The 16198-nt window shown below is 45.5% G+C and overlaps 1 protein-coding gene across 1 annotated transcript in view; it reads left to right on the forward strand.

The window, feature by feature from the left end:
• SPAG16 (sperm associated antigen 16) overlaps nt 1-16198 on the forward strand; it is a 521477-nt gene that overhangs the window by 316967 nt on the left and 188312 nt on the right. The window contains exon 13 of the mRNA XM_066622076.1: nt 1234-1360. Coding sequence (XP_066478173.1) covers nt 1234-1360 — 127 coding nt within the window. The remainder of the gene's footprint in view (nt 1-1233; nt 1361-16198) is intronic.

Below are 16198 nucleotides of genomic sequence, written 5' to 3' on the forward strand. Positions count from 1 at the left end.
AGTTGGAATGAGTTATCAGAGTTTGTACTTTAGCAAAATGGTTCCCAAATGTCAATCCCTTCTCTCCCAGTGTCTCAAGTTCACTGTGGTCCAGCAATTACTTAACAGCTCACTCAATTCATCCTGTAATTTACTATTAACTCACAAAAGGGCCATTGGGATTTAGCTAAACAGCTGGCTGTGTTAAACATTCATTCAGGACTGACAAAACATGCATTCATTTCAGCGTCAAAATTGGCCACAGGTGTATGACTGATGGTCAAAGGACAGCGTATACTTCTGAGTAGCATTTGCTAGGAAGCAACAGATGGGACCCTGTTGTCTTGCTTGTGGGCCTCCTAGAAGCATCTGACCGACCACTGTTGGAGTCAGCATGCTGGACTGGACATGCCCTTGGTCTGATCCAGGAAGACTCCTGTAATTTTCTTCGAGGCAATCAATAGAAAACGTTGGAAAGAGTGATAGCCTTCAGTTGAAAACAGTAACAATAAACTACTCCTTAATAACAACAACAACAACAACAACAACAACAACTAGGTATTTATATATCACCTTTCTGGTCATCGGCTTACTCCTCTGACTTTATTCAAGGCGGTTTACATAGGCAGGCATTTCTAAATCCCTCAAGGGGATTTTTACAATTATAGAGGTTCTCTCTTTCAAGAACCAACAACATTTCAGAATGGATCTTCCTGGTTTGGTCTCACTTCTGGCCTCCAGTTCTCCCACACAGGTTGACAAGCAGCTCCATCTCTCACATGGAGGGCAGCCAAGATGCTTCTTGCTCACACCAAGAGCAGGTGGAATCACTCAGCTGGGCTTGTCAGCTGCTTTAAGTTCTCGCCATTCTCAGCCGTTCAGGGAGCTGCCGGTGTCCTCAAACTGGCAACCTTCTGATGTCATCTTCTGGCTAACTGGAGGCTCTACCCTCTAGACCAGGGGGATTTTCAATATCTCATGACTTTCTATGGTGTCCTTTTTGTTATAGCATTAATGTGGACACTGACACATTATCATTATTAATGTGAACTCAGCACATTATCTGTCAAAGGTCTGGACTAGTTTGCTTAGTTGACTGTAACTGCCATCTAAATTATTTTGTCCACATTACCACAATGGATGCCAAGTTATTGGATTTCCTGTGTTGCACTTATTGTTACTCTTTTCATCTTTGTTGAATGAATTAGCAATATTATTCAACCCGGTTGAATATATGACTGCTTTTTTTTATAGTGAGAGATGTCGATATACTTTGCGTGGACATAAAGATTCCGTAAACAGCATTGAGTTTCTTCCTTTCTCCAACATCATCCTCACCAGCTCTGCAGACAAGACCCTGTCTCTTTGGGATGCCAGAACGGTAAGCAAGCATTAGGCACTGGGTCAACTAATGCAAAATGGAAAAGCACAGTAGTATTTTTCTTGATGGGTAAGATTTGAATCTGTTCCAATAACAAATCAGCCAACTGGACAAGATCAGGACTTGACTTCTAGGGGGAAAGTAGGACAAATGAGGAAATAAGAATCTGGTAATGATGTCTTTCCTACAGACTTGTATATTAGTGATTTAGGGCGCAGTCCTATCCTATGCTGGAACAGGCAAGCCAAAAGGCTTGCACTGTATCCAAGGCAGGATAGGGGCCCAAAGTAGCTCAGCCAGAGGTAAGGGGAAAATTTTCCCCTTACCTCTGGGTAAGACACCTTGGCCCCATGGGTCTCCTTAGACTTGCGCCAGCTCCTGAGGTGGGGAAGTCCGAGGAGAGCAGAGTGGCTTGAGGCTGCTCCGAACTCCCAAGGAAAAGGGTTTGGGATCCAGGATAACTGCTGGATCCAAGCCCCACCTCCCGCTCCCCACCTGCCCGCCCCCGGGGCCACCCACCACCCCGGAAGATTCCACCAGTCTCCGCAGGCCAGCACGCTTCTTGCTGAATCACGAGGAGGCACAAATGTGCCTTACAGCACATTTGCTACCTTCTTGGGCCAGTGTTAGGAACTCGTGCCGGCCCAAGTACTTTTCTGAATTGCATCCTTAGGACATTGGATGGACAGAACGTATTCAGTAAATAGCATTAAACCTCTTGTGTAGCTGATTCATTGCCCCACACTCCAACACTTCTGATCTCAGAAACAGGATTGGATTGGAAGTGACTTATAGTGCCCAGTGATGATGTCACACTGGAGGACTGCTGAGTTGCAGGCCGGCCCTATTCCTCAAAGCAATGTTTCAAGGTCTTGGAGAGACACTGGGAAAATGGATGGGCTTTGCAACTGATATGGGCTCATAAAGAGGGCCTGGGGGAGCCAGAAGGGAGCAGATGGGAGAACAGAGAGAGTGACTAGAAAGAGTAGGAAGGAGACAGGGAAAGTGGAGGAGAGGTTCACAGTCATGAGAAGAGGGTTGCAAAAGAGAGTAGCAAAGTGGGAGGGTGTCAGGGAGGGTTGCCAGAACAGGCAGGATGACTGAGGGGAGTAGGGTCTAGTACAGCGGTGGCCAAATTCGCCACCATTGCACAATGGAAAAGTGGTCCCTGTTTGGACCGCATCTTTCCATTCTGCTCAGGTGCCGCATGAAGTCCTCCTTGATTGGGACGGGGAAGCTCTGGGCAGTCACGTCTGCTGCCCAACATCCCAGAAGGCTGTGTGACAGGATGTCCAGTTAGTCGTGACTGCCCAGAATGTACCTGTACAACTTTACATGGCACATGGGCAGAACAGAACGGTTCACTCACTGGATCACCTTTAGCACTCAGGCATTCATTCTTGCTCTCTGCTTTCCCTTTTAACTAGGCTGGCAGCTGAAAGGGAAGGGTTACTGATAGTTCTATCTGCTGCCACCATCCCAGGCTAAAGACACTAGGCAGAGGGAGCTTTTCGGGGAGAGGGGCGCTCCCAGGAGAACATAGAACCTCAGGGTTTCTTATTTAAATCAAATTACAATAGCACTCATGAGCGATCAGATGTGACAACCCACTGAATTACCCATGAATATAGACTATGCAGTCAAGGAATCAAAATGTAACTAGTCTATTAAAGCTCTAAAAGAAAAGGAATTACATTAACTATTAACATTTCATTTAAATTGTATTCAAAAAGGCCAAAATGAAAGGTATGTAGGGAAAGAGGGACAAAAGTCCCTCAGTGTAGGATCTCTGCAGCAGTCTTTATATGTCATTGTTATGGATCACGTCGCCCTGAAAGAGTGTATATCATTACTGGACTTGACTGGACACATGAGCTTTTTCACTTGTCTTTGGCTCTGCTCATTTTTAAAAAGTGCTGAATATGGTTCCAATGGGATAGCTACATTTTTGCCATGCTGTTCATGTTCTTGCAATTTTATTTAAAATAGAATAAATTGGGCATATTTTCAGAGGCAGTACAAAAGAGAACACCTATTCTTCGTATATTGTACTTTCAACATGATTCATTTTAGTGACTAGCTGAACAAGAATTCTATCTCTGTTTTTCCCTCAGAACAGTCTAATGCTGGCTTCTGAGCAGAGTGAATTTGATCCAGATGATAGGTAGCCAGGGTAAAAATAATTATGTCTAGAAACCTTGACAATGGGAAAATGTCCAGCAGAATATGAACCACAGGTTCAATGAGACTGGGCTGGATCGTCTATGAATAGATAGGGGATGTGCAGGCATTGAATGAATAGAATAATATGAATGTTAAGACCGTGCTGTGGTAAGTAGAACAGGAGTCTTTAAAACCCAATAAAACCAAGATCAAACATGGTGGCAGAATCTTTGGTGTCTAGGAATTTAATGGCATCAATCTGTGAACTTCCAAAGGCACAGGAGATCTTGGAACTTGAGGCAATTTTGTAATTTTGAGACATGATCTGACTCAGAGAGGAACTGGGGATGCTGCCATGGCCCAGTGTCATGCAGTCAACATGGATTTTTCGGTATCCATAATATAATCCAAAAACTCAGTTCTTACAGTGGTGGGCTAATATTTGTCAGCTAAATTCTATAATCTGTGACCTGAATGTTTTAGGCGATGAGATTTGCAGTTAACACAACTGAATGCATGTTGTTCATTCATCACCAATATGAAAGTTAATCAATCACATTTCACAAAATGTCTTGAATTAGCACATATATGTAACTATAAAAAATGTTGAGAAACAAGACATCCCTCATCACTGGTCCCCCCTCTAGCAAGGAGTGGGGATGTATGCTGCAGCTTGTTACTTCACATGGCACATTGCAGCTCTCCTGTGCAGTAGATCCATTTGTGGGAAAAGTGGCAATGCTTTTTTTTTTCTCATTATGTCAGTCCTGACACTGCCAGAAGTGATGTGGAGGAGGTAAGGTATTCATGCTCCTTTCTCCAGTGAGACCTAATGAAGGATTCATTTTTCTACTGGGATGTGCCCGAGTTGTGTTTTTTGTCTTTAGCTATTCTATTCATTTTCATTGTCAAAACTGGGCACCCCAAACCTAACCTGTGCAGGCACAGCAAGGCTGCATGGCCTGCGCTGTATCCAATGGAGGTTCAGAGGCAGCTGGAGGTCTCCTCAGGGTAAGAAGGAGAAACTATTTCCTTACTTTGCTAAGGGGATATATTTCCTCAGCTGTTTAGCTGGTGCAAATCTGGGAAGCCCTATGTAAATCTGGGGTGGCCGGAAAGGAGGTTAGGTTATGGTGGAGGAGGCTGTGATCCATCCCCTGTTTTGCCTTCCCCTGCCCAGAAACGCCATCTCTCTGCCACCCTCCCCAAGCCCCTGTACCATCTAGTGCAACCTTACCTGTGCTGGCCACCATTGCTCCTGGATGCAGCACCGGCAGGCCAGCAGAGGCTTTTAGGCCAGCGCTGCCAGCTCACATTTACTTCACATTTGCGACACTCTAAGGCTTTGCAGAGATGGCTGCGCTGGCTCAGGTGGGGGATAGCATTGTGCTGTTAAATTTGTCATGTTTTCATTCATTCATTGAAATCATATTTGTTTTTGTCTGTTATTCCATCCACTTCTGTTTTTCCAATCCCTTTTCATTTTCCATTGCTTGCAATGGGAGACTGAACTGCTTTTCAAGTGCCTACAACCTACATGTTTTCTATCCAGTTTGCATGTAACTTTCAGACATTCTTCTTTTCCTCCAGAGAATCAAACCTGCCAAATTTGTGACAGATTATAAAAGGTCCTCATTTTACAGGCAGTTTGAAAGATACACAGGAATGGGAAAAGTAGGGAAATACAGTGTGGAATGGGTTGAAAGGCTTAAAGGAAGAGCAACTGAGGAAATTGAAAATGCCCAGTCTTCAAGGGAAAGGAACTCACACAGACAGATCAAAAAGAAAAAAAAATCTCAATCCTTTCAGCTTCCTCTTTTATAGGAGAACTGTGTTTAGAGATCACTTTGTTGAAAGAATCTGAATGTTGGAAGAGTGATGGCATGGGAGCTAGATCTGTACAGTTGCAGTGAGTGTTGGTATACCGTATTTTTTGCTCCGTAAGACGCACCTGACCATAAGACGCACCTCGTTTTTAGAGGAGGAAAACAAGGAAAAGAATATTCTGAACCAAATAGTGTAATAAAATATTTAATAAACTATAACAGAATAACATTTGAACCATGTAAAGTGAACAGCAGTCAACAGTGGCATTAAGAACCATTATCACTGTCATTAACAAATGGAGAGACTTAAAGGTTTGAGTACTCTAGTTTTCTGGAAACCCCAAGAACTCATCAAGCTAGAGTCAGAATTTATGAAGCTCACAAAAGCAGGTGCACACAAATAGGGGATCACATTATCTTTCTGCTACAATGATGTTCTGCTAAATTCCAGTCCACTGGGCCTCGTGCCCGCTTAAGGCTGATCAGTCCCCCTTGTGCAACTCACCAGTGCAGCAAGCAAAAGTGAGTCCAATTCCAGTCCACAGATGCCAAGTAAATCATTCCCATCAATCAGAGTTACCAAATCAGAATCCAGAGCCAATAAGCCAAATTACAGTCCAAGGTCAGGTTCCAGGTAGGTCAGTCAAATCCGTCAGGGTATCTAAGTCCAGTCACAAGCCACAGTCAGATTCCAAATTCAATAAACCCAGTCAGTCTCCTCTCCTACCTCCAAACTGCACTCCTTCAAAACCCACAAACCCTTTCTGCCTCTGGTACTCCTTATATCCCTGAGGGCCCTATTGCATTCCAGTGGCTGCAGCTGTGCAGCACACTCTGCTGGATGCCCAGGCCTTACCCTTAAAGGGGCCACTGCTGACACCACATCTACCTCCTCGCCAGTTCTTCCTGATTCCAATACAAATGAACAAGTGGAAAGTCCAACCACAACTTGAATTCTCAAGACACAGCAAACCTCTGGATTTATGGTGAGAACCGAGCCTTACCTGGGGCTTGTGCAATAAGCAAACACTGGCATTCTGACCAAGGAGACAGTTTTTTCTTTGTGATGGGGGGCGGGGGGCTTACATTCAGATGCTGGATGAGGTGAGTGAAAGTGCCCTTTCCCTGCTGTGTGAGTGGGGGGGGCAGAGCATCTGTGTGTGTAAGTGAAGGGGGCAGCCTGTGTGTGTGAGAGAGGGGGAAAGTGTTTGTGTTGCAGAGAAGTTGTGATGCTCCAACTGCTTGTCCTGTGTTGTGGGATTCTTTTCAGCTTGTACAGCCTGAGGATGTGAACAGACTCGTTTGGAGTGTGAGGCCATCTGCCTGCCTGCTCGACCCTTGCCCAGCTTGGTTGATAAGAGCTGCCCGGGGTGGGCTGGCTGAGTGGACAGGGAGGGTGGTCAACTCTTCCTTGATGGAGGGGACGTTACCACTCACTTTGAAACGGGCAGTGGTTCGCCCCCTCCTGAAGAAGCCCTCCCTGGATTCCACTGTGTTGGATAACTACCGGCCAGTCTCCAACATCCCGTTTCTGGGCAAGGTAATTGAGCGGGTGGTGGCGTCCCAACTCCAGAGGGTCTTGGATGAAGCGGATTATCTGGATCCTTTTCAATCTGGCTTCAGGCCGGGCTTTGGGACGGAAACCGCCTTGGTCGCCTTGGTGGATGACCTACGCTGGGGACTGGACAGGGGGAGTGCGTCCCTGTTGGTCCTGCTGGACCTCTCAGCAGCTTTCGATACCATCGACCATGGTATCCTTCTGGGCCGATTGGCCGAGTTGGGAGCTGGAGGCACTGTTTTGCGGTGGTTCCGCTCCTACTTGGAGGGTCGGTCCCAGATGGTGGTGCTGGGGGATGCCTGTTCGACATCCTGGCCCTTGAGATGCGGGGTGCCACAGGGCTCAATTCTGTCCCCCATGCTATTTAACATCTACATGAAACCGCTGGGAGAGGTCATCTGGGGGTTTGGAGTGGGGTGCCATCAATATGCCGATGACACCCAGCTCTATCTCTCCTTTCCTCCAGACTCCAGGGTGGCGGTTGAGGGCCTGGAGCGCTGTCTGGAGGCAGTGAGGATCTGGATGGGGGCTAACAAGCTAAAATTAAATCCGGATAAGACAGAGGCTCTCCTGGTTCGGAAATCCTCGATGCAGGTGCTGGACTATCGGCTTGCGCTGAATGGGGTTGCACTCCCTCTGAAGGAGCAGGTCCGCAGCTTGGGGGTCCACCTGGACTCGCAGCTGCTCCTGGATTCCCAGGTGGCGGCTGTGGCTAGGGGGGCCTTCGCTCAGCTTCGGCTGGTGCGCCAGCTGTGGCCGTATTTGGATCATGCAGACCTGGCCACGGTGATCCATGCCTCTGTGATATCGAGATTAGATTACTGTAACGCGCTCTATGTGGGGCTGCCCTTGAAGACGGTTCGGAAACTGCAACTAGTGCAGAATGCGGCGGCCCGTGTGGTTACTGGAGGTAGGCGGTTTGACCCTGTCAGTCCGCTTCTCCAGCGGCTGCATTGGCTGCCCATTCGTTTCCGGGCCCAATTCAAGGTGCTGGTATTGACCTTTAAAGCCCTATACTGCTCTGGACCAGGGTATCTTAGAGATCGCCTGCTCCCGTACAATCCAGCTCATCCTCTTAGGTCATCAGAGAAGGCCTTTTTACAAGTGCCGCCGCCTAGGGAGGTTCGTGGGGCGGCTGCAAGAAATAGGGCCTTCTCAGTAGTGGCACCAACGCTATGGAACTCCCTTCCCCCTGACTTAAGAATGGCTCCCTCTCTTGAGACCTTTCGGCGAGGCCTGAAGACCCTTCTGTTTAAACAGGCCTTCTGAGTTCTTGGCCTTTTAACATCTTTTTAAAACTTTTAATACTTTTTACAGGCCTGATTCTTTTATGACTTGCTGCTGCTCTATGCTCTTTTTACCTATTTTTTACTCTGACTGCTGTTTTTTTATGATGTGTTAATATGTTTTTATTTGTTTTTAAATTATGTTTTTATATGTTGTAAGCCGCCTTGAGTCCCTTTGGGGAGAAAGGCAGGATAAAAATAAAGTTATTATTATTATTATTATTATTACTTCTGAGTAGACACGCGGGCTCGCTCAGCAAGACTGCCACCCCACCCACGCTTTCCTGGGAGTGAGCCCCAGTGACGCTGAGACTTACTTCTGAGTAGACACGCGGGCTTGCTCAGCAAGACTGCCACCCCACCCACGCTTTCCTGGGAGTGAGCCCCAGTGACGCTGAGACTTACTTCTGAGTAGACACGCGGGCTTGCTCAGCAAGACTGCCACCCCACCCACGCTTTCCTGGGAGTGAGCCCCAGTGACGCTGAGACTTACTTCTGAGTAGACACGCGGGCTTGCTCAGCAAGACTGCCACCCCACCCACGCTTTCCTGGGAGTGAGCCCCAGTGACGCTGAGACTTACTTCTGAGTAGACACGCGGGCTTGCTCAGCAAGACTGCCACCCCATCCACGCTTTCCTGGGAGTGAGCCCCAGTGATGCTGAAACTTACTTCTGAGTAGACACGAGGGCTTGCGCAGCGAGACTGCCACCCCACCCACACTTTCCTGGGAAGCGGAGCAGAGCAGAGCGGGCAGGGGGCGGGGCCAGGGGGTGGAGATTTTTTTTTTTTTGCAGTATTTGCTCCATAAGACGCATGCACTTTTCCCCCCACTTTTTTGGGGGGGGAAAAGTGCGTCTTATGGAGCGAAAAATACGGTATGTGTTAATCTCACTAGCAAGGGCTGCTATTACCAATCATTTCCTAGTTTAAGGCTGCTGGGTTGCTTTCTCCTACTTTTATTAGACTTCTTATTAGTTTCTTTTCCTATCTTCTTGTTTTATGTATCCCTGTCCAGGTGGCCATAACCAGTTGCTTCTCTTGTTTTATTTGCAATATTTATAAAGCTATTCTTGTAACTCAGCTCTGCTGTGAATGAGTCTGCTTTTTCTACTAACTAACTAACTAACTAACTAACTAACTAACTAACTAACTAACTAACTAACTAACTAACTAACTAACTCTGCTAACAATCAGAAAACTGGAAACTTTTGTTAAAAGTTGAGTTGAAGATTGTACAATTTAGAGTATAATTTAAATTTCCCTTTGCCAGATCTCAGAACCTCCCTCCCTGTAACCTCCATCTGACTTATAATGGCTATTAAGAGAAAATCATTGGCTTCATATGTGTAACAAATGAGTAATGAACAATTGTCATCCTGGCTTTCATTTCTTTGCTAGTAATGAATGAAATAAATGATTCTAATTTATTTATATTTCTAATTCATTACAAAATGAATGTTTCACTTTCTGCTGCTTTTCTCAGTCACTCCCAAGTCATTGTCACCTCCAGATTTAATTTTATGTAGTTCTCCATCCAAGTCTTCATTCCACAGAATCTTCACCTACTATGCAATTATACTTACCTGAAGGGCTCCTTCAAACCATTTTTAACCTCCTGAAAAAAACTCTCATGTTGAACTATCATAGTTTTTGATATAGTTAAGTAACATTTTACCTATTTCCTTCCCATTTTTCACCACATCAGGTATTCTGATGGGCATGTCCAGACAGTAGCATCCCACAGCTGGGGGGGATGGAAAATATCTGGAAAAGGCAGGTGCTCTTTCATCTGAGAACCACTGCCCCAAACTGTGAGAAGCCAGTTACGGAGTCTGAATAGCTGTGATGGGTCACTCCCTGGCTCTATCAACATTATCGCCGGCTGAAAAACCCTTAACCAAGATTGCAACGATTGGAATCCGTGAAACTAGCCAACTCTGACAAGATTAAATGACTCACATTACAGTAATGTTTTGTTTAGGGCTCATAACTGCAGCATTTAATATAAAATAGTGGAAACCACCTCAGGCAGAGCACTGATGTGAATTATGTTTTAGAACACAAGTTATGCTCTCCATCTCCCTAGCTTTTCAAAAGAATGCAAAAGGTCTATGAATTTCCAGATATAGCTTTGTGGCTTGATATGGTCAAGTAGCAATCATTTTTTAATTTGTATTTTTGTTCTGTATGCAACTTGTAGTACTGTTAACATACTTGTAGTATGTTAAATCTCTGCCAAAATGCTAAAACTTTGATAGCTTATCGCTTTCCTTCTTTCCAGTGAAGGATTTAGGTTGAAAATGACCTTTTTCAAGACTGTATTTGTAGCATCATTAATTATATATCTTTCTTTTAACTGTTACATTAAAAACTCCTAGGAATGCAGCCAACTTCATAATGAATAATTTCATTAAAACATCAGGGTCAGAAAGCCTATAGAAATGTTAGTTTGTAGACAACTTTTCCAGGACTTTTGAAAGATTGTTGCACTTTTATTTTTTTATTTATACCTGCACACTACATTTTAGGTGGGTGTGCACTGGCTTTTGTGTTTAGTTCTCTTTGGATTTCATATATTGTAGATGTGTGATCTCTTCAGGGATGGGGCAGACTCATACATTACATTATGTACATTAGTAAGACCCATGATCTCCATATATACAAATATCAAATATAGATATGACATATATGGAGATCATGGGTCTTTCTCTTCCAAATACAGATGAATAGAACCCAATTTCTTCCTTTTGAAAGAAAAGTCTGCAGTCTATACACATGGGTGCTTCTGTGCTTAAATGTATCATATGAAATGCTTTCAAATGCCTGTTTCAAATCCTAACACACTCATATAACTTTTCTTTATACCTTTTGCTTATGCTGCTATATCTCTGTTGAAAGTGCTGTATTTCATAGGATGATTTTCCTAGCAGGTCTGGTAAGAACCTGGAGCTTAGCCAAAGAGGTGTTTGCATGGCTCTCACCTGCATATTGAGAGTGTATGGCCAGAGGGGTTTGGCCCATGCATCAACCCACTGAGACCAGTGCAAAGGCCTGAAGCCCAGGCTCTGCCAGCAGCATCATGCAGACTAGCCACTGGTGCATTTCTGCCAGCAGTGGGGGCATATTGGGGGCAGGTTATGAGCAGAGCAGGGGTGGATCACAGTGACACTTGCTTCTACTGTATCCTGAGCCCCCATTCTGGGCTTGAAAAGTCCTGCGGTGCTTCAGATCTACACCAGCAAAGGAGTTGGCAGGTATGTGAGGTTTTACATAGGGGGACAGGCAGTGGCTGGGGAGGTAAGTAAAGTTTTTCTCTAAAGTAAAGCTGACTTGATGGAGGCTGCACTGGCAGCCCTGCATCACACATGGTGATGGGGAATAGAATTGGGCCATAAAAGACTTTCAAGTTACAAACATCTAACTTGCATGCTTGGTTAGGGCTTTGAAGCAGGTGCAGCTATGAAGACACTGGCAAATAACAGAAGCCGCTTTGAGACAACTCAAGCAGCTAAATAACTTTGAAAATTCCCAGCTACATCCCCACTGAAAATCTGGGGATTCCTGGGGCAGAAGGGAAGAAGATGAAGGAAGAAGTCAGTATGGCTATGGCTAATTGGGCACAGGGAGAGCTGAAAATTGCAAGGTGCAAGGGAGCATTAACACTAGGAGAAAAACTGGACCCTGAATGAAGGTGATTCCAGCAACAGAATAACAAAACCCTACCACTACCATGCAGGAAGAGAGCAGAGGGTTAAAGTTACATTTGATCAAGGCTCTCTACAGCTGCCATCAATTCTCTTTAAAAAGCAAACACAGAGAAAAACTACAGTCTGCATCTTACAGTTAATTATGATTAATGTGACTAAAAAGTAAGACCGAAGGAACATTCTTATGTCAGCACCCTTCTGTGTTGTAATTGCTTTGGCCCAGTGGATCCCCAAGGATTGTACTTTTGCCCACAGGTATGTCTTTGGAATTAACAAACAAGGATAGAAAAAAGAGCGTTAGCAACTCTGTCATGTTTGGGAAGCAGCAGAAAGTGAAGAAGCAATGCGAGGACTAGATGAAAACAGTAGAACTTGAAGAACCAGTGGCATCCACATAAACAGTCACTCCAGCAAGTGCTATTAGTTCACTTTTCAAAAGAAGACCACACAATGTAGAGTATTGTATTCTAGGAGTACTGTAAATGCTTTTTTCATATTTCACATGTTCATTTCCAGTAATAGTGATGTTAGACATAACTGAAGAATGATTTAAATACAAACCCCTGGAACCTAACCTTTACTTAAGCCGGGGGCTGATGGAATGTGTAGTTGGGACAGGGCTTGAAGGCACCATTATACAGTGGTTCTGATCCATCCTGATGGTTCCAGAAGATGATATCAACATCACCTTCTGGAACCATCTCTCCAGGATGGATCAGAACCACTGTATAAAGGTGGTGATGAGACTGCTATTTGATCCTTTGGCCTGTGGCCACTGAAATCCATTTTGTGTGCTAGGGCTGGCCAAAACATCCACCCTGGTGCCTTTCCCTGAAATTGATCATGGAGAAATACACATGTACATTCTCTCCATTATTGCCTTCTTGCTTGCCACCACTTCCCGCTAGAGCTATTTTTAAAAAGCAGGGAGAAGAAAGCAGTAGAGGAAGTATATGGTGTGTTTCTTTCTCTTTCTCATATACGGGTGGGGGGGGGTTCAAGGTAGAGATCATGCCTCTATCTACCTACTTACATGCTTACTACTTGTGCAAACCTAAGAGTATCAAACATTATCAAAGCTCCAGTCAAGCTGTAGTCAATTTGAGCCACCAGTACATCCCTGCAGTAAAACTGGATTATTGACAAATTTTACCTTGGTATTGGGATGTTCTTAGAGACTCATACAGCATATGTTGAAGGCCATTTTCTTTTCAAATAAAAATGGCGAGGAAATGAAATAGTGTCATTTCAGGTTCCGGTTTCTGCTGAAGCAGAACGTTAGTGTTTACCCAACCTGGAAGCTATTTATTGTTTCATGTGCATTATTCACTTCTAAACACTCTTGCTTAAGTAAAAAAGTAATTTCTTCTAGATGAATCATCCCTTTGGTATGTGCCACTTTACACACTTTTTGTGTTCACAGATCATTGACATAATAGAAGTGGAAACATTATGTATTGATAGAAACAGCTTGATCAGAGAAACAAGCAGTTTCTTCTTTCAGGCTGGAAAAAAAATAGTTCTGGTTATTATCATAAACCATTCAAGAGCTTCCAAAGAGGTGCATTCCAACACAACCATAAGAACATAAGAACAGCCCCACTGGGTCAGGCCATAGGCCCATCTAGTCCAGCTTCCTGTATCTCACAGTGGCCCACCAAATGCCCCAGGGAGCACACCAGATAACAAGAGACCTCATTCTGGTGCCCTCCCTTGCATCTGGCATTCTGACATAGCCCATTTCTAAAATCAGGAGGTTGCACATACACATCATGGCTTGTAACCCGTAATGGATGTTTCCTCCAGAAACTTGTCCAATCCCCTTTTAAAGGCATCCAGGCCAGATGCCAGTCACCACATCCTGTGGCAAGGAGTTCCACAGACCAACCACATGCTGAGTAAAGAAATATTTTCTTTTGTCTGTTCTAACTCTACCAACACTCAATTTTAGTGGCTGTCCCCTGGTTCTGGTGTTATGTGAGAGTGTAAAGAGCACCTCTCTATCCACTCTGTCCACCCCCTGCATATCTGCCCGAAGTCTTCTGCCATGAAGACAGATGCATAGAACTCATTTAATTTCTCTGCCATCTCTAAGTCTCCTTTTATCTCCCCTTTCCCTCCCTCACCATCCAGAGGGCCAACCGCTTCTCTGGCGGGTTTCCTGCTTCTAACATATTTGAAGAAGCTTTTATTATTCCCCTTAATGTTGCTGGCCATGCGTTCCTCATAGTCTCTCTTGGCCTCCCATATCACCTTCTTATGGTGATTTCTTTTGCCACAGTTTATGTTCCTTTTTATTCTCCTCATTAGGGCAAGACTTCCATTTACGGAAGGAAGCTTCCTTGCCCTTCACAGCCTCTCTAACTTGGCTGGTTAGCCATGCAGGCACCCTCCTGGATTTAGTGGAACCTTTCTTTCTTTGCGGTATACACCTCTGCTGGGCCTCTATTACTGTTGTTTTAAGCAGCCTCCATGCACTCTGGAGAGACTGGACTCTTTTTATCTTCCCTTTCAACCTCCTTCTAACCAGCCTCCTCATTCGAGAGAAGTCCGCCCGTCGGAAGTCAAGGGTTTTTGTGACAGATTTTGCCCGGTATTCTTCCCCCAAACATGCATGTCGAAATGGATCACAGCATGATCACTGTTCCCCAATGGCTCAGTAACATTTACATCTCTAACCAGGTCCTGTGTACTGCACAATATTAAGTCCAGAGTCACCTGTCCTCTGGTGGACTCCGTGACTAGCTGCTCTAAGCCACAGTCATTTAGCACGTCAAGAAATCCGGTCTCCTTATCGTGACCAGAACACAAATTGACCCAGTCAATTTGAGGATAATTGAAGTCCCCCATCATTACAACCCTGTCCCTCCTTGACACCTCCCTGATCTGTTTCCTCATTTCAAGGTCCCCTTCCGATTTCTGATCTGAAGGACGATAGTACGCCCCCAGTATTATATCGCTCCACAGGCCTGGTAATTTAACCCACAGAGATTCTATGGTGGAGTCGGACCCACTTTCAATGTCTACTTTGCTGGATTCTATCCCTTCCTTAACTTAAACGGCCACCCCACCTCCAACACGCCCCTGCTTGTCCTCCTGTACATGCCCCTCCTGTAGAGTTTATAGCCCGGGATTGCGGTATCCCACTGATTCTCCGCATTCCACCAGGTTTCTGTTATGCCCACTATGTCAATGTTTTCCCTTGTCACCAGACATTCCAGTTCTCCCATCTTTGCTCGGAGACTTTGGGCATTCGCATAAAAGCATTTGTACATGGAATGCCCCAGGATGGGCTGCTTATTCGCTCCTTTGTCCCCGCATCCTCTCATTGTGCCAAACCGTCTATCACATCCCATCATGCTACCTTCCCCAATTTCTTCTCCTACTCTGCCTTTGTCTTGTTGTTCTCTAACCTCCCCATCCTCATCCCGTAGGGATGAGGAGTCCTGAACCGGATGCCCCTTGGCTCCTGTCAGCTTTCCCCCAGGGATCAATTTAAAAGCTGCTCTGCCACCTTTTTAATGTTATGTGCCAGCAGTCTGGTTGCATTCTGGTTCAAGTGAAGCCTGTCCCTCTTGTACAGGCCCCACTTGTCCCAAAATGTTCCCCTTATTGGCAACCTTCAGTCTTGAAAGACTATGGTATCGCGCTCTGAAAGGTGGTTCTGGCACAGCGTCTAGTGTGGCTGAAAAGGCCAATCTGGGAGTGACAATCCCTTCCACACCGGGAGCAAGTGCAGTCTGTCCCTGGTCTGTCTCCCTGGCTCTGGGCCTTCCTTCTTTGCCTCTTTGCCTCAGTCTGTTGGCCAAGTGTCTCTTCAAACTGGGAAAGGCCATGCTGCACAGCCTGCCTCCAAGCGGGCCGCTCAGAGGCCAGGGTCTCCCACTTGTTGAGGTCCATCCCTAAGGCCTTCAGATCCCTCTTGCAGATGTCCTTGTATGGCAGCTGTGGTCTACCTGTAGGGCGCTTTCCTTGCACGAGTTCTCCATAGAGGAGATCCTTTGGGATCCGGCCATCATCCATTCTCACGACATGACCGAGCTAACGCAGGCGTCTCTGTTTCAGAAGTGCATACATGCTAGGGATTCCAGCACATTCCAGGACTGTGTTGTTAGGAACGTTTTTGTCCCAAAACGTTCCCCAGTGCCTAACGAATCTAAACCCCTTCTCCCTACACCACCGTCTCATTCATGCATTGAGACCCCTGATCTCCGCCTGCCTAGCTGGCCCTGCGCGTGGAACAGGTAGCACTTCAGAGAACGCTACCTTTGAGGTCCTGGCTTTCAGCTTCCTGCCTA

This window comes from Tiliqua scincoides, chromosome 1 (assembly GCF_035046505.1).
Source record: "Tiliqua scincoides isolate rTilSci1 chromosome 1, rTilSci1.hap2, whole genome shotgun sequence".
Taxonomy (NCBI): Eukaryota; Metazoa; Chordata; class Lepidosauria; order Squamata; family Scincidae; genus Tiliqua; species Tiliqua scincoides.